We start from the raw sequence: 18,571 nt of genomic DNA on the forward strand, positions 1-18,571 counted from the left end.
GATGACATTGGTTTATCTTTTCAATGAGCTAAAATGTGTTTTTTAAATGATATTTTTTATTAATTAGGACAGTTCTTTTATAAATTAAACTTCAAAAAAATATTTTAAGTGAGGAAGGAAACCTCTTTCAAAGTACATTTTATTAAAGTAATAAATGGGGAAATTGAGCCATTCACAGTGTGGTGGCAAACCATATTTGTTTGCTGAAACAAATTGTGATGGATGTGGTTTCTTGCCAGTGATGCTCCTTGGCACCACTGGACTCTTGTAAAGCTGGAACCCCCCCCCCCCCCCCCCCCAATTAAATTCACATCCCGAGACCCTGCAAGGAAGCCAGTTGAGGTAAAACAATTGATAACTAAAAGTCTTGCAGTGCTGCATGTGATGTAAGATAAACGGGTGTGATTACACCAGAGACATCATGTAAACATCCAACCTTACCCCAGGACCTGTATTTACAGACCAAGGTGACCTATCTGAAAATCTCGAGTGACCTGTCTCTCACCTTCACAATCAAGACTGTTAGAGTTAAGCCACCTGCTCCAAGCTGACCTGCAGACAACTTCAACAATAGGATCAGCTCTTTTTGCAGCTGTAAAGGTCACCAATGCATTAAGCTTTTATGCAGCTGGATCCTTCTCAGCCACTGTGGATGACACATGTCACATCAACCAGTTTACTGCCCAAAAGATATGTTTGCAAGAGGCAGAACTTTCCCTGTGGAAAGGAGGCAGCAGCTGAACAGACACGGAACTTGTACAGAGTGGAAGGGCATCAAGTGGCCATCTGGTAATACTATTCCCTCTGAATTAGAAGGTGTGGGTTCAAGACCTGCTTATGAATAAGTGCACATAATCTAAGCTGATATTTCAGTGCTGTACTAAGAGACTGCTGTATTGTTGGAGATGGCATCTTTTGTTCTGCATCTGTTACCTCAATGGGAGAAATGTTTGGTGCACGGTGCTGTTTTTTTTTTAGTGAGGGCCTCATAAAGAAGCTTATCGTATACCTCTTAGTAGCAGAACATGGAATGACCCTGCAACATCTGGCACTATCTGCTACTACAGTGGCTGCCAAGACTTCAGCCCATTGATGGACTTGAATGGCTTTTGACAGGTATCTTGTTGCCCTCAAAGCTGCTTCATCTGTCCCTTCTGCTGGGCCCTAGCTGACAGGAACTCCTGCAACATGGGCAGGGATTTGTGCAGGAGCAGATAATGGGGCACCACTGAGGAGTGTGAAACGTGCAGTCAAAGTATTTTTAAGCACATCTCCCAGCCTGTCCATTCTGGCAGTGAGAGTTTTTTGTAAGTTAGAGTTCCAGGTCCAGCAGTCCATGAGAGAAACCATGTCTAGTTTAAGACCCTATCCTCAAGGGCTCCCCTTCAGATGGCCATGCAGTCGCTCTTGCACTTCAAAATGCATTGGAGTTGTTTGAATTGATTGCTGTGACGATGATGGGGCTGCAGTGCCGCAAAATCTGTAACGACCTTTTCAGGGCATTCACTATATGCAGAAAGCTATCAGAGAAAGGTCCTTGCTCATCCAGCAACTCTTTCATAAAGGCACACTGAGGGCTGAATTTTGTTGAGCTTCCGATATCGGGCTCCGTGGTGGAGGGGCCGGAACATCGCAGTGGCAGCGGCCCGCCACGGAGCCCAACGCCTGGATTGCCAGTACCGATGTTCCCAGTGGTGGCGAGGCTCCGGGCGGCCCCCCTGCTGCTCGGCGACAGAACCTGACTTTAAATAAAGGACATGAATGAACATACCGTTGGCGTGGTCTTATCAGTTGTCTGCGATCCGCTGTGCGACAGCCGGCACTAAAGCTCCTTCACTTACCCATCCAGGAAAAGCTGGCGCCACTGAAGTGTGGAAGGGGGGATTTTGGGATTCTTAGTGTAGTTTGGGGGGGTGGGGGGGGAGTCAATTCTGCATTTCTAGTGTGGGGAGTTGGGGGGAAGTGGTGACCTCTGCACTTGTGCAGCTGGAGGCGGGTAGGTGAAGAGGTAAACTATTCAATTTGTGTTTTGTGGGGGGAGAAGCGGGGTGGCCATTTCTTTCTTTTTGGGCCTCTGCGGCTCACATGGCCAAGCCATCTCAAGCGCCGCTGACTCAGTAGTGTGTATAAGCTGGGGGTGTTGGCCGCTTCAAGGACTTCTGTGTTGGAGATATAGTCCTGCCACCTGATGCCAAGTATTCTCCGAATTTCTGTGTATTGATAGGTGGGGGACAGGTCCCAGATTTATGTACAGTGTAGTGGGGGGGAGGGGGGAGAATTCCAAAGATGAACTTTGTACTCTCTGCAGGTCTGGCAGCCCTTTAAAAATGGTGCCACGCCTGTGCAGAGACAGCTGACGCCATTGCACGCGTCGCAGAGCTCACCCTCGCCATGTGATTGGGGGAGGGGGTGGACCGCCCTGCGTATGGAAATAAAGTGCTGCCGCACATGTGAGCCGCCATTTTTTCGCCCGCCGCCACTCCCTAGTATGTGATCCATACAGTTGAGGAATACCTAGAGTTGGCACTGTGGACTGGTACCACATGTTCTCTGCTGTCACCTCCACTTCCTCCTTACTTATATGTGCTTTGTTTGCTGCTCTTTCCTTTATCTCGCTGTCGAAATACCCAAGGGTGCATGTACCTGTAATGGTTCCTGTGCAAAGTGCAATGTGTGACATAACGGGTTATGAAATGTTAAGGTCATCACAACCATGGTGCCTGCCACTTTATCTTGGGAACGCTGTATAGAATGAGAAATTGCAAGTATGTTACAATGGTGTCAGGAAGGAATACCTTCTAAAGGTAAGCTGCAAGGATACTGTGCCTCCTACTATTTTCCGAAGTATATATGTTACTGAGAATGTGACTGACTATGGGAACAATTAAGCTAATTTACTGTTGCTATGCAATGTTACTATGTCATCATACTCCAAACCATTGCCTCCCTCAATCCTCGACTGGGGGTGCCAAAGATTTTGTGGCATACTCCCTGATAGGGACAGCTATAAAGTGGGAGGTTGTCTGCAGTCTTGGTTCTCTCTTGATGTTTGTGATACCTCCTCCTAAAAGTGCACTTCACATCCAAATGCTAGACTTTGAAAGAAATGTGAGATAATCAACTATGTGCTTGGTTTACAACTCTCATATATTTGCCCATTATAATACAGTGAGCATGTAATTTCTGGTAGCTGTCTTGGCTTGGAGAGCACCCTAGAAGAGATATCTCTAGGCACTAGGATTTACAACAGATTTGTTTGTCTCCACAGCTTGCTTGACTTCAAATGGAAAGCTTATTTAACATCTACATTTAAAGATTTTTCGTATTTCAGTTAAAGGCCCCTTTTGTTGAATTACACATTGTTCTGTAGCATGGTTTTCTGGATCTTTTCAGGAAATACAATGTTGTTTCCATACAATAAAAATTTACTTGCACAACTATTTGAATTTTTAATTTTTTTTTTACAAAGCATACATCTCTCAAATGGAAAGCTATTTTGTTACTAAACCATATTAAGAATACTGGGATTTCTGATCATCCTGGATATATCCTACATTTAAAAGGCCATAAGTTTAACACAGATTACTGCATGTTTGCCATCTGACCCCTGAGATTGTTGTATGGTCTGAAATGTGCAGACTGTTACTGTTTTTAACATGCATTTTTGAATTGCGATTTTCCCCTTTGGGGATGTTTATTCCCTTTGACCTAGGAGGAATTTGTACATTAGTTGGTGTATTTTCAGTCTGGAGTTTTTGCAGGTTTCGGACTCCCTCGATTGGTATCCATTTTATTTTGCAGGGCAGACTGTGTTGCTAAGTACATATAGATTATTATTTAACTGAGCAAGAGTTACAAGGCTGTATTCTTTCAAATAGTATTGAGGAGTGACGGTTAAGCTTTGCAAAAATGTTATCAGAACCTCAAAATTAAATTAAATTTTTCCGATCTCTAATGTTTTAGGTTTTATGTAAGCTTTATGATTCACAATTACAGAGGATTAAAACCGATAATTCCTCTTCACCCTCCCCCACTGACGGAAGGATTCCAAAATTAGAGTCAATATGGATGCAACCAGTTAATGTCAGTGCTCATGTTCTTTAGTTTTGCCAAGACCAACTTTCTCCTGTTTCATGGAGGAGTACTTCAACTCATATTGATAGACAACACCAATGTGAAGCAACCATTCAGTTTCTCCTGTCATATACAGGTAGTTGAATGAAGTTCCATGCATGATGGAGGATGTTTATAAACTCCTTTTGGCATTGTGTTTTGTCTGCGCAGGTTTAAATGTTTAGTAGTTCAACGCATATTTTATCCTTCCAAAATTATTCAGTGACAAAACCCATCATCTTGGAGGCCTGCCCATCGTGCAGAATTGCTGGCCGCTGTTGATGTTAACAATGGAATTTTTTTTTAACTATTTGGTTTCCAAAACACTGCAATTGATGGCATAGGCTTTGAGGGAAATTGTAATTTTGAATCTATCAACGCTGGCTCCCAGCTTAACTTCAGTGTAAAATTTCCCTCCATGTTTTTATATCAGTTCTAGGTGACAGTAGTACATATGAGTTTTGAGAAAAGGCAAACCGGAAAGCTGGTTGTTATACACAAGAAATTTAATTACAGATGGATTGAGGGAAAATTATTTCCATTCTGACTTGATGTCTTAGTGAATTTCTAATAAATGTTAGATAATCTATTTTAGTGCTTCTAAAGTTTACCAGGAGAACTCCCCTGTTGTTTTGCAAATTGTGTCATTGGATCTTTTACTCCCACCTGAGAGGGAAGAATGGGCCTCAGTTTAACATTTCCTCCAAAAGACGGCACTGTTGGCCTAGATTATGTGTTTAAATGTCTGGAGTGGAGTTTGAACACATGACATCTGCTTGGGAGGTGAGAGTACTACCATTGAGCTCAAGCTGACACTAATCGCCTTCATTATAGCATTCACAAAAGTGGTCAGAGAAGAGAATAATCTTACTAGGCTGTGTTATGGATGGTTTGGTTTCTTTTGAAGGAGAGACATATATTGCACATTAGTAATATTTCATTTAATATGGTATTCTGTTTTTTAAAATATTCTTATTCTCAGTCTCCATTCCAAAGAGTATTCCTGCTACTCCATCAACTCCTACCAGACTGACTAAACGCACAATGCAATCACCGCAGAAATCTGATGAGTTGTCAGTACAGAAAGGGCGCAAAAGCAAAAGAGGCAAACGACCTGGGCAATCCACTTCAAAAAAGAGTGTACCGTCGCAAATCAATTCATTACCTAAATCTGGTTCCACCTCTGATCCATCCAAACCAGCAAAAAGAGGAGCAAAACCTGGAGTCAAGGTTTGTTGATTTCTAAATATTTCTAAATCCAGTACTGAATACTTTGTATGATATGTTGTTAGTAAAGTTATTTCATATGTTGTAATTGACAAAAATACTGTTGTATATGGATCGAAATTTGTCACTTACCTATACAATATCTTCAATATTTACCTCCCTCTTAAAAAAAAAAATCACGTTTTGTTTTTTGTTGCTAAATGAAGTTAAATATATATTTGAACCAACTGATATTCCTGTGGTGGGAAATTATTCATTTCAGAGTAACTATTATATATTTTTAAAAGTGACTTAAAAATTGAGTGGCTGCAACATTCCATTGATGGCTGTACTTGAGAGTCATGTGATCCATTAAGTATGGAAGGTCTCAACTTATATTTCAACAACTTGTATTTATATAGCCCCTATAACGCAATAAAATGTCACAGACGCTTATGGGACATCCCTCAAACACAGCCATCGTCAACAGCAAATAGCAGTGAAAGAACTCCCACAAATTAAACCAGAATCATTTTTGAAATAAAACACCATAAGACTCAAATGAAACCCAATGTGCAGCAAAAGGGCCAGCTTTAAAGTAATGTAGGCCAGCATTTTCATCAAAATGAAAAGGCTGATCACAAGTCTTCCTCTTATGTGGTAGTAAAGCAAACTTTGTGTACTTTGGACCTGCAGGAAAATAAATTTGTATTTCACCTGTCATCAATTGAACACTTTTGAAAAAGACTTTAGAAATAATGTGGTAGTAAACAGTAAAAGCCAACCCAGCTTACTCCCAGTGGAATGATATCAGACCCATTGCGAAGAAAATCAAGCCTCCTGTTCTGCAATATGCATGTTCAGTTGTCCAAGTCTACCAACTGAGCAGGCAAATCATCACTGCAAGAGGGAAGAAGAGCTCACCCCTACCCCCTGCTATCTGGGTTTTCCAGCCCACTCCCCATTCTAAGCTTCTCTGCCTTTGCTCCTCTGTTCTCCTCTTCCTTCCTCATCTCTTCTCTCCTGGTCCCTGCCTTTCTGTACTCCGTTTTCTACCCTTTTCACAGACTTGTGTCCTTGCATTTTTCCCCCCATCTTCCTCCTCTCTCTCTCTCTGTCCGATCCCCATCTTCCTCTGCTGACCCTCACCCCCGACCTGACCTACCCCTCCCCTCCGCACAGCAGCTAATGGACTGCAATGCACTACATGAGAGTGTAGTGCAGGCATGTTCAATCAAGCCATCCAAAAGGGAATTAGACTTTTATCTAAAAAGGAAGAATGTGCAGGGCTATGGAGAGAAGGCGGGGGAATGGCACTAGGTGAATTGCTCATTCGGAGAGCCAGTGCAGGCACGATAGGCCAAATGGCCTCCTGTGCTGTAATAATTATGTGATTAGAGATTGGGATCTGTGATGTTTGTGAGCACAGCAAGCAACAGCATTGCTGGAATTTTACGTTGGACCGGCGCCCTGCCCACCGGACAAAAAATAGTGTGTGAGCCCCGCCTCCATTGGGTCTGGGGAGCCACGCTGGGATTTTTCGCTCCCCGGGTCCTTAGTTGGCCTTGGGTGTGACTTTCACCTCTGAGGCAGGAAGTCCTGCCTAATGAAGCTGCTGGCCAATCAGCGGGCCAGCAGCTCTTAGACCCGGCAGCGGCACCGGGAGCGGTCGCCACTGCTGGGACAGCACCCAGCTAATGGCAGCAAGAGGGACAAGGGCCCCAAAAAATCGGGAAAATGGGGTCAATTGTGTGGGGGGCAGTTGGTGTGAGTATTGTACATAAGGGGCAGTTGGGCCATGGGGCCCCCCCCAGCCCGCAAGAAGGTCACCAGGTTTTACCTGGTGGTGTTCTGGGGGCCTTTGCCGCCTGGCCGCTGCTGGTAAAATACCAGCAGGTAAAAGGAAGTATAAATTAGAATAATTTAAAATTAAGTTTAAAATTTCCCAGCCAGATTCCCGAAGGCAGATTTTCAAAGATAAAATGTACAGTTGCATTTTGTTTGCGAAAGTTAGCATTATTGAAATAACAAAAATTAGCCCTTTTGCAATACTTTACATGTGATTAGTGGAAATTTGCAAGATACATTTTTTACATTTCAGAAGAACTCTCGAACAGCACAGAGTCCACATCCTCCCTCACCTACTACAACAACCCCTGAACCTGACATTAGCAGTGCCCAGGGACCTCAAGATGCTGTTAGTATTCACAACACAACTCCATCAGTAATGTCCACAGGTAAATGTATCTATTCATCGCTAAATCAATAAGCAAATGTGAACAAAAAGGTTTTTCTGAATTGACCATTAAAATATTGCAAGGTTGTGGTTTTGTACTGTCAAGCAAAAACTGCATTATAGTGCTCTGATCCCTCCAATATTAATGATGAATATCATCTGAACACTCACTGATCAATTTTGCTGTTGCCATTTGAAACTGAAGCACATCCTGAGAACAATTCATTAAGTAGTCAGAGAAAAGTTAATGCCTGATTATTATAAATTGAACTGCAAAAAGACAGCTGCTTCCTCTTTTGAATTAACAAAAGTAGTTATGTGATTCAAATGAAGGAAATTTCATAAAGTTGAATGGTGCATCACCAACACATGTGACTTGAGATGTTCAATAACTGAAATTTAATAAGTTGCTTGAATTGAAGCCCTAGAAGCCAGAAATAAATTGAAGAAAATTTTACTTTTAAGGGAATATTTGGGCCAGGTGGAAATAGGAGAAAGAGTAGGCCATTTGGCCCTGCTCAGCCATTCAACTAGATTATGACTGATCTTCTACCTCAACACCATTTTCCCACATTATCCCCATCAGAGGTTCATCGCATAGCTGCATAAGCTTCTCCCATACTGCAGCAAAGACTGACAGCAGGGAAGTGCAGATCAAACTGGACAAAGTTTTTCAGCCGGCGCAGACACGATGGGCCAAGTGGCCTCTTTCTGTGCCGTAAACTTTCTATGATTCTATATCTAGAAATCAGTCAATCTCTGTCTTTAACATACTCAATGACTGAGCCTCCACAGCCCTCTGGAATAGAGAATTTCACAGATTCACCACCTTCTGTGAAGGAACTCCTCCTGTTGTGGGACAACACAATCACCACACGAGGAGACTCGGGTACAGGTAAATGATTATTTATTCGAGCATATGCAAGGAGAGTCCACCTCAGGCGGTCCGAGATCGTGCTCTGATTTACAAACATTTATACTGTTTTCCTCACGTAATATGGTTAAACAATGGATAATTGAGCATGCACTCTAATGAATACACCGTTCTCGTCTTTATCAGTGCCCACTCTAGATGTCTCTAGCCTGAGTCCGTTATCTCTTTGTTTCGCATTAGTCAAACATTCCATATTGTGAAGTCCATACAGATCCCAGCTATCAACCGTCACTCCCTAATCCTGCCTTTGCCCTAACAGTTTATCTGTTTCTTTCTCATCCTGACTTAATTATATTCTGTTGAGCTGCCTTTCAAGTACATTGTTTAATTCTGCTTAACCCATTCAGTCCCCCTTTTGGCTCTTGGCCAACAGACCTAAACAGTGATGTGCTCAACTCTCATTGCTCTTCGCCACTCATTGATACTGGCAAGGTATCGAGTTTAGGTTTGCAAAGGCAATTGACTACACCGTCTATATGGGTCGGTCTGCAGTAAGGGCTCACAGACGACCTGTCTAGCTCCCACGTTCTCATGTCCCCATACTGCTGGCCTCTTCTTGTGTGCCCTCCTGACCCTGTAAATTAGGTACATCAAATATATGACCATCACTACTTGGGCAATGACCACGATCTGAGAGGTGATCCTGAACCAGGGGTGTATCTGTACGTTCGAAACCCAATTCCATAGATCCTCCCACCATGTGGTATCATCGATCTGTTCGATCTCCTCTTCCAGCGCCTTAGTTTGTTGTTGTAATGTGTAATACACCCTAGGTACCTGCTGTAACCCCTCACAGATGGCTGTGTGACATGTGGGCAGCGGTGGGATAGGATACGACAACTGCCTCATGTACTGTATGAAGTTTTCCTTTATACTCTCGGTAACCTGCAAATTGACCATTTTTATATATCTCTACCAGCTGTACCTTTCCTACCCTCACTAGTACCTGTGGGTTTAGACACACAGTGTGATTAGTTATTGAAATAAAAACAAGAAATGCTGGAAATACTCAGCAGGTCTGGCAGCATCTGTGGAGAGAGAAGCAGAGTTAATGTTTCGGGTCAGTGACCCTTCTTCGAAGAAGTTCTGAAGAAGGGTCACTGACCCAAAACGTTAACTCTGCTTCTCTCTCCACAGATGCTGCCAGACCTGCTGAGTATTTCCAGCATTTCTTGTTTTTATTTCAGATTTCCAGCATCTGCAGTATTTTGCTTTTATTATATGTGATTAGTTATTGGACAGGATCGATTGTGCCCTTACTGATACTCCCACTTTTTCGTGGTCGGACAATATTTCCCTTTTCTCACATAGGCAACGTGGGTCAGTTCCATTGCTGCCCATATAGTGTCCATTGTACAATTGACCGTTGCATTAAATCCACGTTTTGCCTCTTCAGTCATATATATTGGTTGTGGACACACTACGGCAGATGCTGCTACACTACATCTATCTAAAGTAGTACCTATCATTTTCTACTTCGAATAACATCTTTCTAGGTGTTGATTCTGTTATAACTGGGATCGCGAAGACCACACCTATCAACAGGCTTTTTTTTTTTAATCAGTTTTATAAACACATGTTAAACCTCTGAGCTGGCAACCAGTCAGGTGTTGGTTTTGATGTCGGGACAATTTAGACAAGCGTGCGTTTGATATCCATAGGGGAACTTCACCCTCATGGAGTTGTCTCAGACTTTCCTGTGTCTGCTCAAGCATCCAAGATCCATAAGTACTGCAGACATCGTTCCGAGCTGCGTCCCCTTCACCAATTAGTTCATTAATGGTCCATGCGTGACTCTCAAGTACTGCCACCAAATCCTGAACTGTCCGTGTCAGGGTTCAATCCGCACCAAGCTGTACACTCTGGATCCGTTATTCCTGTCCTAGGATTTTCTTAAATTGGGTGCTTAATGTCTGGACCTTTTGGTCCACCGCGGCTAAATCGATTGAATTTACAACTGAAGTTCCTGTGTTGAGTACCGTGGTGGCATCATTCACCTGGCTACGTTTTGCCGGTACTTGCCCTGAACAGGGGTTGCTATCCTTGGCTGCCCCCCAGCACTAAACCAAGATGCCTGTCTTACCAAAGCCTCATACAGTGCTCGGATCTGCACCAGGCACCACTGGGGCAATTTAGCATCAAAAATGTTTATGACAACGGGTACCAGCTCCTGGTGTACATTATCATACAAGATTTTACTCATTTTTGTCAGCACTAGTCCATTTTCTGGCCCAGGGCTCAACGCTGGGTAAGGGGGATCCATCACTTGTCTCCTTAGTACCGGGGTTTTCCCCGTTGTATCAGTTACCACAGTAGTGGTATGAGGTGGGGTTGTGGACTGGGGCGGCTTTGAGCAAAGGGCTGACAGTCCTCCACGGGCATGTGTAGGCATACCCTGGTTGAATTCAAAAAGGTGATGCAGCCCCACTCGAGGGCCAGCCATGGGTTAGCTGTCGTTGGGATCACCAGTTCTCCCCTACTACAGCGGATACATGCTGCTCGTTGTTTGCTGATTCCAATGGTCTTGAGGTCCATTTTACATTTTGTCGTTGAGCCATTGTGGTATAATCCGGTTGTCGCTTGGTGGGTTGAACCTTTGCTGATTTCCAGTCCCAGGAGCATCAGTATTGTAAATAGCATTCTGTAAGATATAATGGGCCTTTCCAGTCGTCACTGGTCAGCTGTGATTAATTCTGCAAGACAAAATTAGTCAGTTATGTGCTTCAGTTACGTCCAGTGTTTCCAGCATCCCTTCCCTCTAATGTCCACACAGGCACGGGTATCGCTGGTCATTATTACGTTGTAGGGCCCTATCCATTTAGGCGCAAACCCTGACTCCTCGGGCATTACTTTTACCATTATTCTATCGACGACGCTAGACACCTTCGCCTGTTTCTTTTCCGTGTCTGTTTCCATATCGCATATGATCTGCTGGTCTCTTCCTGTCTTAGCTCATGCAGTTGCTTGCATAGTTCTTTCAAATTGTTTAACCCATTTTCCTGCGGGCCCTAATTCCTCACTACCTGCTACAACAGCCCCTGGCAATCTCGTCACCCTTCTTGTCATTCCTAATGTGTTTAATTTATCCTGATTATTGTAAAGTCATTTTATCTATGTGATTGTGTGCCAATTGCTTGATAATGTAATATGGTGTCTCACACTACTGGCCACATTAACCATTTCATGTCATGCTGTTTGTCAAGTCGGTAAACATGTTTGAGACCCGTTCTTCAGTACATTTCACCATGCATTTTTCATGTTAGTTGCTCTACATGTAACAAATCACATCTGCATACTTATACCAGTATCCCAATATCATGCCGCACATTCTCAACTCTCAGGTGATCTTATCAAAAGATCAAATGTCGGCAGTGGTTGTGGGGGGAAGTGGGGGTGGCGGCTGGTGGTGTCAGTCTAAGATCTTTGCTTACTTCCCCCTGCATGATCTTGGTGTCTCGGGTAGTGGCCAAACATTCAAATGTAGCTCTCTTTAAAAACTCATATCTCCAACTTTCATTGGGCTTCTTGGAAATTCTACACGATATTAATTTAATGGTTTGAATTCTAATTTCACCATTGTTTATTCCCAGGGTTCCTTTATTAGTCCTTGCATCAGCCAGATCTAATTGCCAATTCCCATTAATTGTAATTCTATTTCCTTTTGAACCCTGGAGAGCCTTTACAGTCCAATATTCATACTTTAAAACAGAAATCAAACATTCCCGTTTGATTCCAGGCATCACTATATTTTGTTTGTTTTTTTTTCACTCAATCTTAGATGACATTTTAATTTCTAAAAGTAGCTTGCTAAATTACACTGGATTTTCAAATTATTCCAAATTCAAATAACTGTGTTGCTGGAGTGACTGGTTTTATTAATGTTCCATTTAATATCTCCCCAAAAGAAACTTTGTTTTCTATACTTAGGGACCACCTAGACTGTTTTTTTTTGTTATGCAAAAATTGTGTCATGGATTAAATGGAAAAACGATAGCTGCAGCGGGGTTAATTTCTTTGCTTGTCTCCAAGGGGGTGGAGCAAAACATTCTCAGCTGCGTCACTTTGCAAAACTTTTTCTTCATCGAAAAGAACTAAACTCCATTTTAAACTTTTTTTTTTGGTATCCTTAAGGTTTTAAAACAACAAAATCATTAGTGACATTATCAACTTCAAAGAAATCATCTTTATCAGGGAAGACAGCATTTTGGATTAAACTCCAATTGATCCCAAACTTTTAGCATCGTTTGTAAGAGGATTCTAATCTAAGGATTTTTTTTTTGATACAACCAAGATGAATCCAAATTCCAGTTCACGGCAATAAACATTTAAAAGTTTTTCTCAACTTAATAGGTTAGTTAACCTTAATAGTATAAACTTAACTCAGACTTATTAACTTATACTTATTAATACACACAGAACAGAATAGCATGTGCTTTTTTTTTAAGGATAAAGTTATTTAATATTCTTACAACAAAAGATTTAACACCAACTTCTTACACAAACTTTAATCTTTCCCATAGCAGTGTTTTAAACTTCAAATCGGATTTCTGCCAGACATCTTCAGACCTTCAAGGCTGAAGCTTATCTTGTAGAAAATTGTTCATTGCCTTTTCACAGTTGCAAAACCAACTTTTAAAATCATAACTTTAATTTAAAATATAATTCAATTGTTTATATCCCATTCTTGGATGCACAATCTTAAATTGAAATGAACAAACTCAACAATCTCTTCCCCATTCATTCAATTCCAAACAACTTAGAAAATTCGATTTCAAAGTACCAAAAATCTGTTAAATTCCCTGTCCCAATCCTAAGGAATACACACAGGTTCAACTAGTTCACAACCAAAACACGACTGAAGGTTCCCACAAAATATACACGTGTAAAAATAGAACAAGTAACCGACTCATACTTTCAACATTAAAGCCAGACAACAAAGAGTTAATGACTCAGTTCCACAGCACACATTCATGCAAACTTGAACAAAGGCACAGTAACTTGTTTTTACTCACTTGAAATTTCACTAAAAAGTCTTTTTCTGTTGCTCTGCCATAAACTTAGTCATGGAGCCCTCCGGCCCTCAATCAAAATGCATTTTGTTACTCAACAACTTCTCTAACATTTTGCTGCCTCCTGACGCCGCCCAGTGCAGTCTCTTATCCCTTTCATCTCCCCCGACCAGCGTGGCTTTACGTCCTGTTTACTGCACGGTAAGTGGTTCTGACCTCTGCGCGGCTTCGGACTTACTGACCCACCAGCGTGGTTCTGCCTCCTTAACCGGCGCTTCCTGTCCTGAGTCCTCCTTTAGATTCTTTGGGTACTCGATTGGAGCTTCACTCAGGTGGGCTTACTGCCCTAACTATGGGTGGTAAATAAATATACTCACCCACTTGCAGTACCATTCCACTGGTGCAGTGCGCTGACTACGCCAAATTGTTTTAGGGCAACTCAGTCACCACACGACGAGTCTCAGGTACAGGTAAATGATCATTTATTCGAGCATATGCAAGGTGAATCCACCATGGGCAGTCCGAGATAGTGCTCTGATTTACACACAAGGATACAAACTTAGATACTTTTTTTCTCACGTAATAAGATCAAACAATTGATTATGCACTCTAATGAATACACCGTTCTAGTCTTTATCAGTGCCCACTCCTGATGTCTCTAGCCTGAGTCCATTATCTCTTTGTTCCACATTAGTCAAACATTCCATATTATGAAGTCTGTACAGATGCTGTTTCTTTCTCATCCTAACTTAATTATATTCTGTTGAGATGCCTTTCAAATACATTGCTTAATGCCTCTTTCTGTGCTGTAAACTTTCTGTGCTTCTGTATCTAGAAATCAATTGATCTCTGTCTTGAACATACTCAATGACTGAGCCTCCAGAGCTCTCTGGAGTAGAGAATTCCACAGATTCACCACCTTCTGTGAAGAAATTCCTCCTCATCTGTGTCCCAAATGGACTACCTCTTATTGTGAGACTGTGTCCCGTGGTCCTAGACCCTCCAGCCTTCCTGTATTAACCTTGTCAAGCCCTGTAAGAATTTTGTATGCTTCAATGAGATCACCTTTTATTTCTCTAAACTCTAGAGAATATAGGCCTTACAGTCTCCTCAACTTCTCCTCATAGGACAAACCTGCCATCCCAGGTATCAGTCTGGTAAACCTTTGTTGCACTCCTTCTATGTCAAGTATATCCTTCCTTAGGTAAGGAGACCAAAACTATATACACTGCTCCAGGTGTAGTCTCATCAAGGCTCCAAACAATTGCTCCGGTACTCAAATCTTCTTGCAATAAAGGCCAACACACCATTTGCCTTCCAAATTGCTTGCTGCACCTGCATATTAGCTTTCAGTGACTTATGAAGAAAGACACCCAGGCCCCTTTGGACATCAACCCTTTCCAATCTCTCACCAGATAAGAAATACTCTGCAATTCTTGTTTTTCCTACCAAAGTGGATAACTTCATATTTTTCTACATTATATTCCATCTGCCCTGTTCTTTCCCACTCACTTAACCTATCTAAATCCCTCTGAAGCCTCTTTGCATCCTCTTCACAACACACATTCCCACCTAGTTTTATGTCATCAGAAAACTTGGAAATATTAGATTTATTTCCCACATCCAAATTATTGATATAGATTGTGAATAGCTGGGGCCCAAGCACTGATCCTTCCGGTATCCCACTAGTCACGGCCTGCCAACCTGAGAATAACCCATTTATTCCTACTCTCTGTTTTCTGTCCGTTAACCAGTTCTCAATCCATAGCAGTATATTACCCTCAATCCCATGTGTTCTAATTTTATTTACTAACTTGCTGTGTGGGACCTTATCAAAAACCTTCTGAAAATCCAAATACAACACATCCACTGGTTTCTTATCTATTCTGCTACTTACATCCTCAAAAAAAAAAACTCTTAACAGGTTTGTCAAATGTGATTTCCCTTTCATAAATCCATGTTGGCTCTGCCCAATTCTACCATGATTTTCTAAGTGTCCAGTTATCACATCCTTTATAATATATTCTACCATTTTCCCTACTACTGATGTCAGGCTAACGGGTTTGTAGTTCCCTGTTTTCTCTCTCCCCTCTTTCTTAAGGAGTAGGGTTACATTTGCTACCTTCCAATCTTCAGAAACTGTTCCAAAATCTATAGAATTTTGGAAGATGATCGCCAACACATCCACTATCTCTACAGCCACCTCTTTCAACACTCTGGGATGTAGATCATCAGGTCCATGAGATTTTTCGGCTTTCAGTCCATTGATTTCTCCAGTACTATATTTTTACTAATACTAATTTCTTTCAGTTCCTCATGCTCACTAGTTCTTCAGTATTAGTTTCTGTGCCATTTCCTTATTCCCCATTATATATTCTCCTGTCTCTGCCTGTAATGGGCCGACATTTTTCTTTGCTAATCTTTTCCTCCTTACATTCCTGGAGAAGCTTTTACAGTCTGTTTTTATGTTTCTAGCTAGTTTGCTTTCATATTCTGTATTCTCTTTCTTTATCAGTTTCTTGGTCCTCCTGCTGAATTCTAAAATGATCCCAATCCTCCGACTTGGTACTTTTTTTGGCAACTTTATAAGCCTCTTCCTTTGATCTAATACAAGCTTTAACCTCTTGTTAGCCATGGTTGGATCACCTTTCCTTTTGGGTTCTTATGAATCCAGGTATGACATTATTGTAAATTTATTACTTGGATATTCATTTTCGAAGTATATTGAATGTTAATTACATTTTCTGAAGAGTAACCATTTCTTAATTTGCACTTAATTCTTACTCAGATCAGATTCCTAAGAGTTTGTTGTTGCTGTTGTGTAAAACTGCAGATTAGTGCATTAATCCATCATTCCTATCCATCTTTGAGGATATCCCTTATGCACGGTATCTTTGTACACAATGAAAGTGATCTCAAACTTTGTTATTTAACTATGAAAACTCATGGACTCATTTTGCTTCTGTTTCCCTTCATTTTTGTTTATTAAGTGTTGCAGAGTAATGGAGTGGCATTGATTTTAAAATTCACATGACTGGCTAAGGTACTTAAACTGGAGTGGTCAAATATCAGACACAAACCATTTGATTGTACTATAGCACTTAACGTTTGGAATTTAAGGAATTTGGTGAAGTTATGAATTAGCACACTGTCCTTCCACATGAAACCCAGATTTGGATTTATTCCAGACTGATTTATTCTCTCTACTGGATTTAAGGATCCCATGTGAAATGCTTCATCCTCTCTCCTAATGAGTTGATTTGCCACATCACAGAACTCTCCATAATTTAGTACATAGAAACATAGAAAATAGGAGCAGGACTAGGCTAATCAGCCCTTTGAGCCTGCTCCGCCATTCATTATGATCATGGCTGATCATCTAACTCAGTAACCTGTTCCAGCTTTTGCCCCATACCCGTTGATTCCTTTAGACCCAAGAGCTATTTCTAACTCCTTCTTGAAAATATATAATGTTTTGGCCTCAACTGCTTTCTGTGGTAGCGGATTCCACAAACTCACCACTCTCTGGGTGAAGAAATTTTTCCTCATCTCAGTCCTGAAAGGTTTACCCCGTATTCTTAGACTGTGACCCCTGGTTCTGTACTCCCCCACCATCGGGAACATCCTTCCTGCATCTACCCTGTCAAGTCCTGTTAGAATTTTATAGGTTTCTTTGAGATCCCCCCTCACTCTTCTGAACTCCAGTGAATATAATCCTAACTGACATAATCTCTCCTCATACGTCTGTCCTGCCATCCCAGGAATCACTCTGGTAAACCTTCGCTGCATTCCCTGTATAGCAAGAACATCCTTCCTCAGATAAGGAGACCAAAACTGCACACAGTATTCCAGGTGTGGCCTCACCAAGGCCCTGTACAAATGGATAGTCTTATTCAGAAAAACCAAAAGAATGGGAAGTGGAAAAAATGCACTGATCAGGGGTGCTGTTCTGAAGATGGAGATTGTTTAGGCAGCGTACAGGGAGTTTTGCTCTGCATATGTCTATGCAGCACCTACCCTTTGAGATCAGTGCAGTGTTCATACCAGGTGTCAAAGACTGCTACATCCCTTAGCACCAACATCCCTTATCTTGATAAGCACAGAAAATAACCGAATAAAACGTTTAAAGGATACAAGATTGAGCTAGCAGCTATTATGTAGTGTGCGCTACAGGTTAATATAACTTGTTAACTAGATTAAGCTGAAGTATTAATAATTAATAACACCTGTTTTACAGTTTGTGTGTACGTGAACAAACATGGAAACTGTGGACCACATCTGAATAAAAAAAAAGTTCAGCAGCTTCCAGATCATTTTGGGCCTGGTCCTGTGCCTACAGTGCTTCAACAGGCTGTACAGGGTTGTGTTGATTGTGCCTACCAGGTTAAAACAGTCTTCTCATTTCTTAAGTCTGGACATCATGGTGGAGAAGCAATAACAGGTGAGTGGTAAAGCTGCTGCATATATATATCCTTTCATTGCATTTATTTAGAGATGTTGGTAAAGAAAGGTTTATTGTTCACAGTCCCTTTTAAATGTAATTTTATCAAATGAATGCTATTATTGCTTATAACTTCCCCTGAACATTTCTGTTACAGTTAAAGAAAGAAAATTTGCTTTTATATTGCCCCTTTCATGAGCTCAAAAAGTTTTGTTGCCAATTAAGTACTTCTCAACTGCAGTCAAAATAAAATAATTATATATAGGTATGCTTGCAGCCTTGATTTTACTGAAAATAACAACCTGGTGTACTGTATCTTGCAACTGCTCTCCAGCATTTCCAAGATGGAGGCAGTTGAAAGTTACTAAAGTTGTAAAACAGTGATTTTTATTATAGATAGCTAGGCAACGAATGCCAAGTGTTGTTTGCTGTAAACCTGGTAGCCACATGACAGGCAGTCCCGAATAATCTTTTAAGAGGGTGACTAAATTGTAAGAACTGTAGAAGGAAATCTAGGCTTAAATTCTGTACTTACTATGTTATGTACTGATTGTACTTCTGTGTGCTATTTTTTGTTGTCCTTTTTGCCTGGAGTCATTTAGTTAACTTGCTTTTGAGAATTTATTGGTAAT

General features: G+C 41.4%; 1 protein-coding gene across 13 annotated transcripts in view; it reads left to right on the forward strand.

Annotated features, from left to right (window-relative positions):
* Window positions 1-18,571, forward strand: part of scml2 (Scm polycomb group protein like 2) — a 204,282-nt gene that overhangs the window by 159,178 nt on the left and 26,533 nt on the right. For all 13 annotated transcript variants that reach the window (XM_068040397.1, XM_068040385.1, XM_068040395.1 and 10 more), the window contains 3 exons: window positions 5,096-5,343; window positions 7,421-7,556; window positions 17,736-17,939. In XM_068040397.1, the coding sequence (XP_067896498.1) occupies window positions 5,096-5,343; window positions 7,421-7,556; window positions 17,736-17,939 (588 nt within the window). The remainder of the gene's footprint in view (window positions 1-5,095; window positions 5,344-7,420; window positions 7,557-17,735; window positions 17,940-18,571) is intronic.

The sequence above is a fragment of the Heterodontus francisci genome, chromosome 10 (assembly GCF_036365525.1).
Source record: "Heterodontus francisci isolate sHetFra1 chromosome 10, sHetFra1.hap1, whole genome shotgun sequence".
Taxonomy (NCBI): Eukaryota; Metazoa; Chordata; class Chondrichthyes; order Heterodontiformes; family Heterodontidae; genus Heterodontus; species Heterodontus francisci.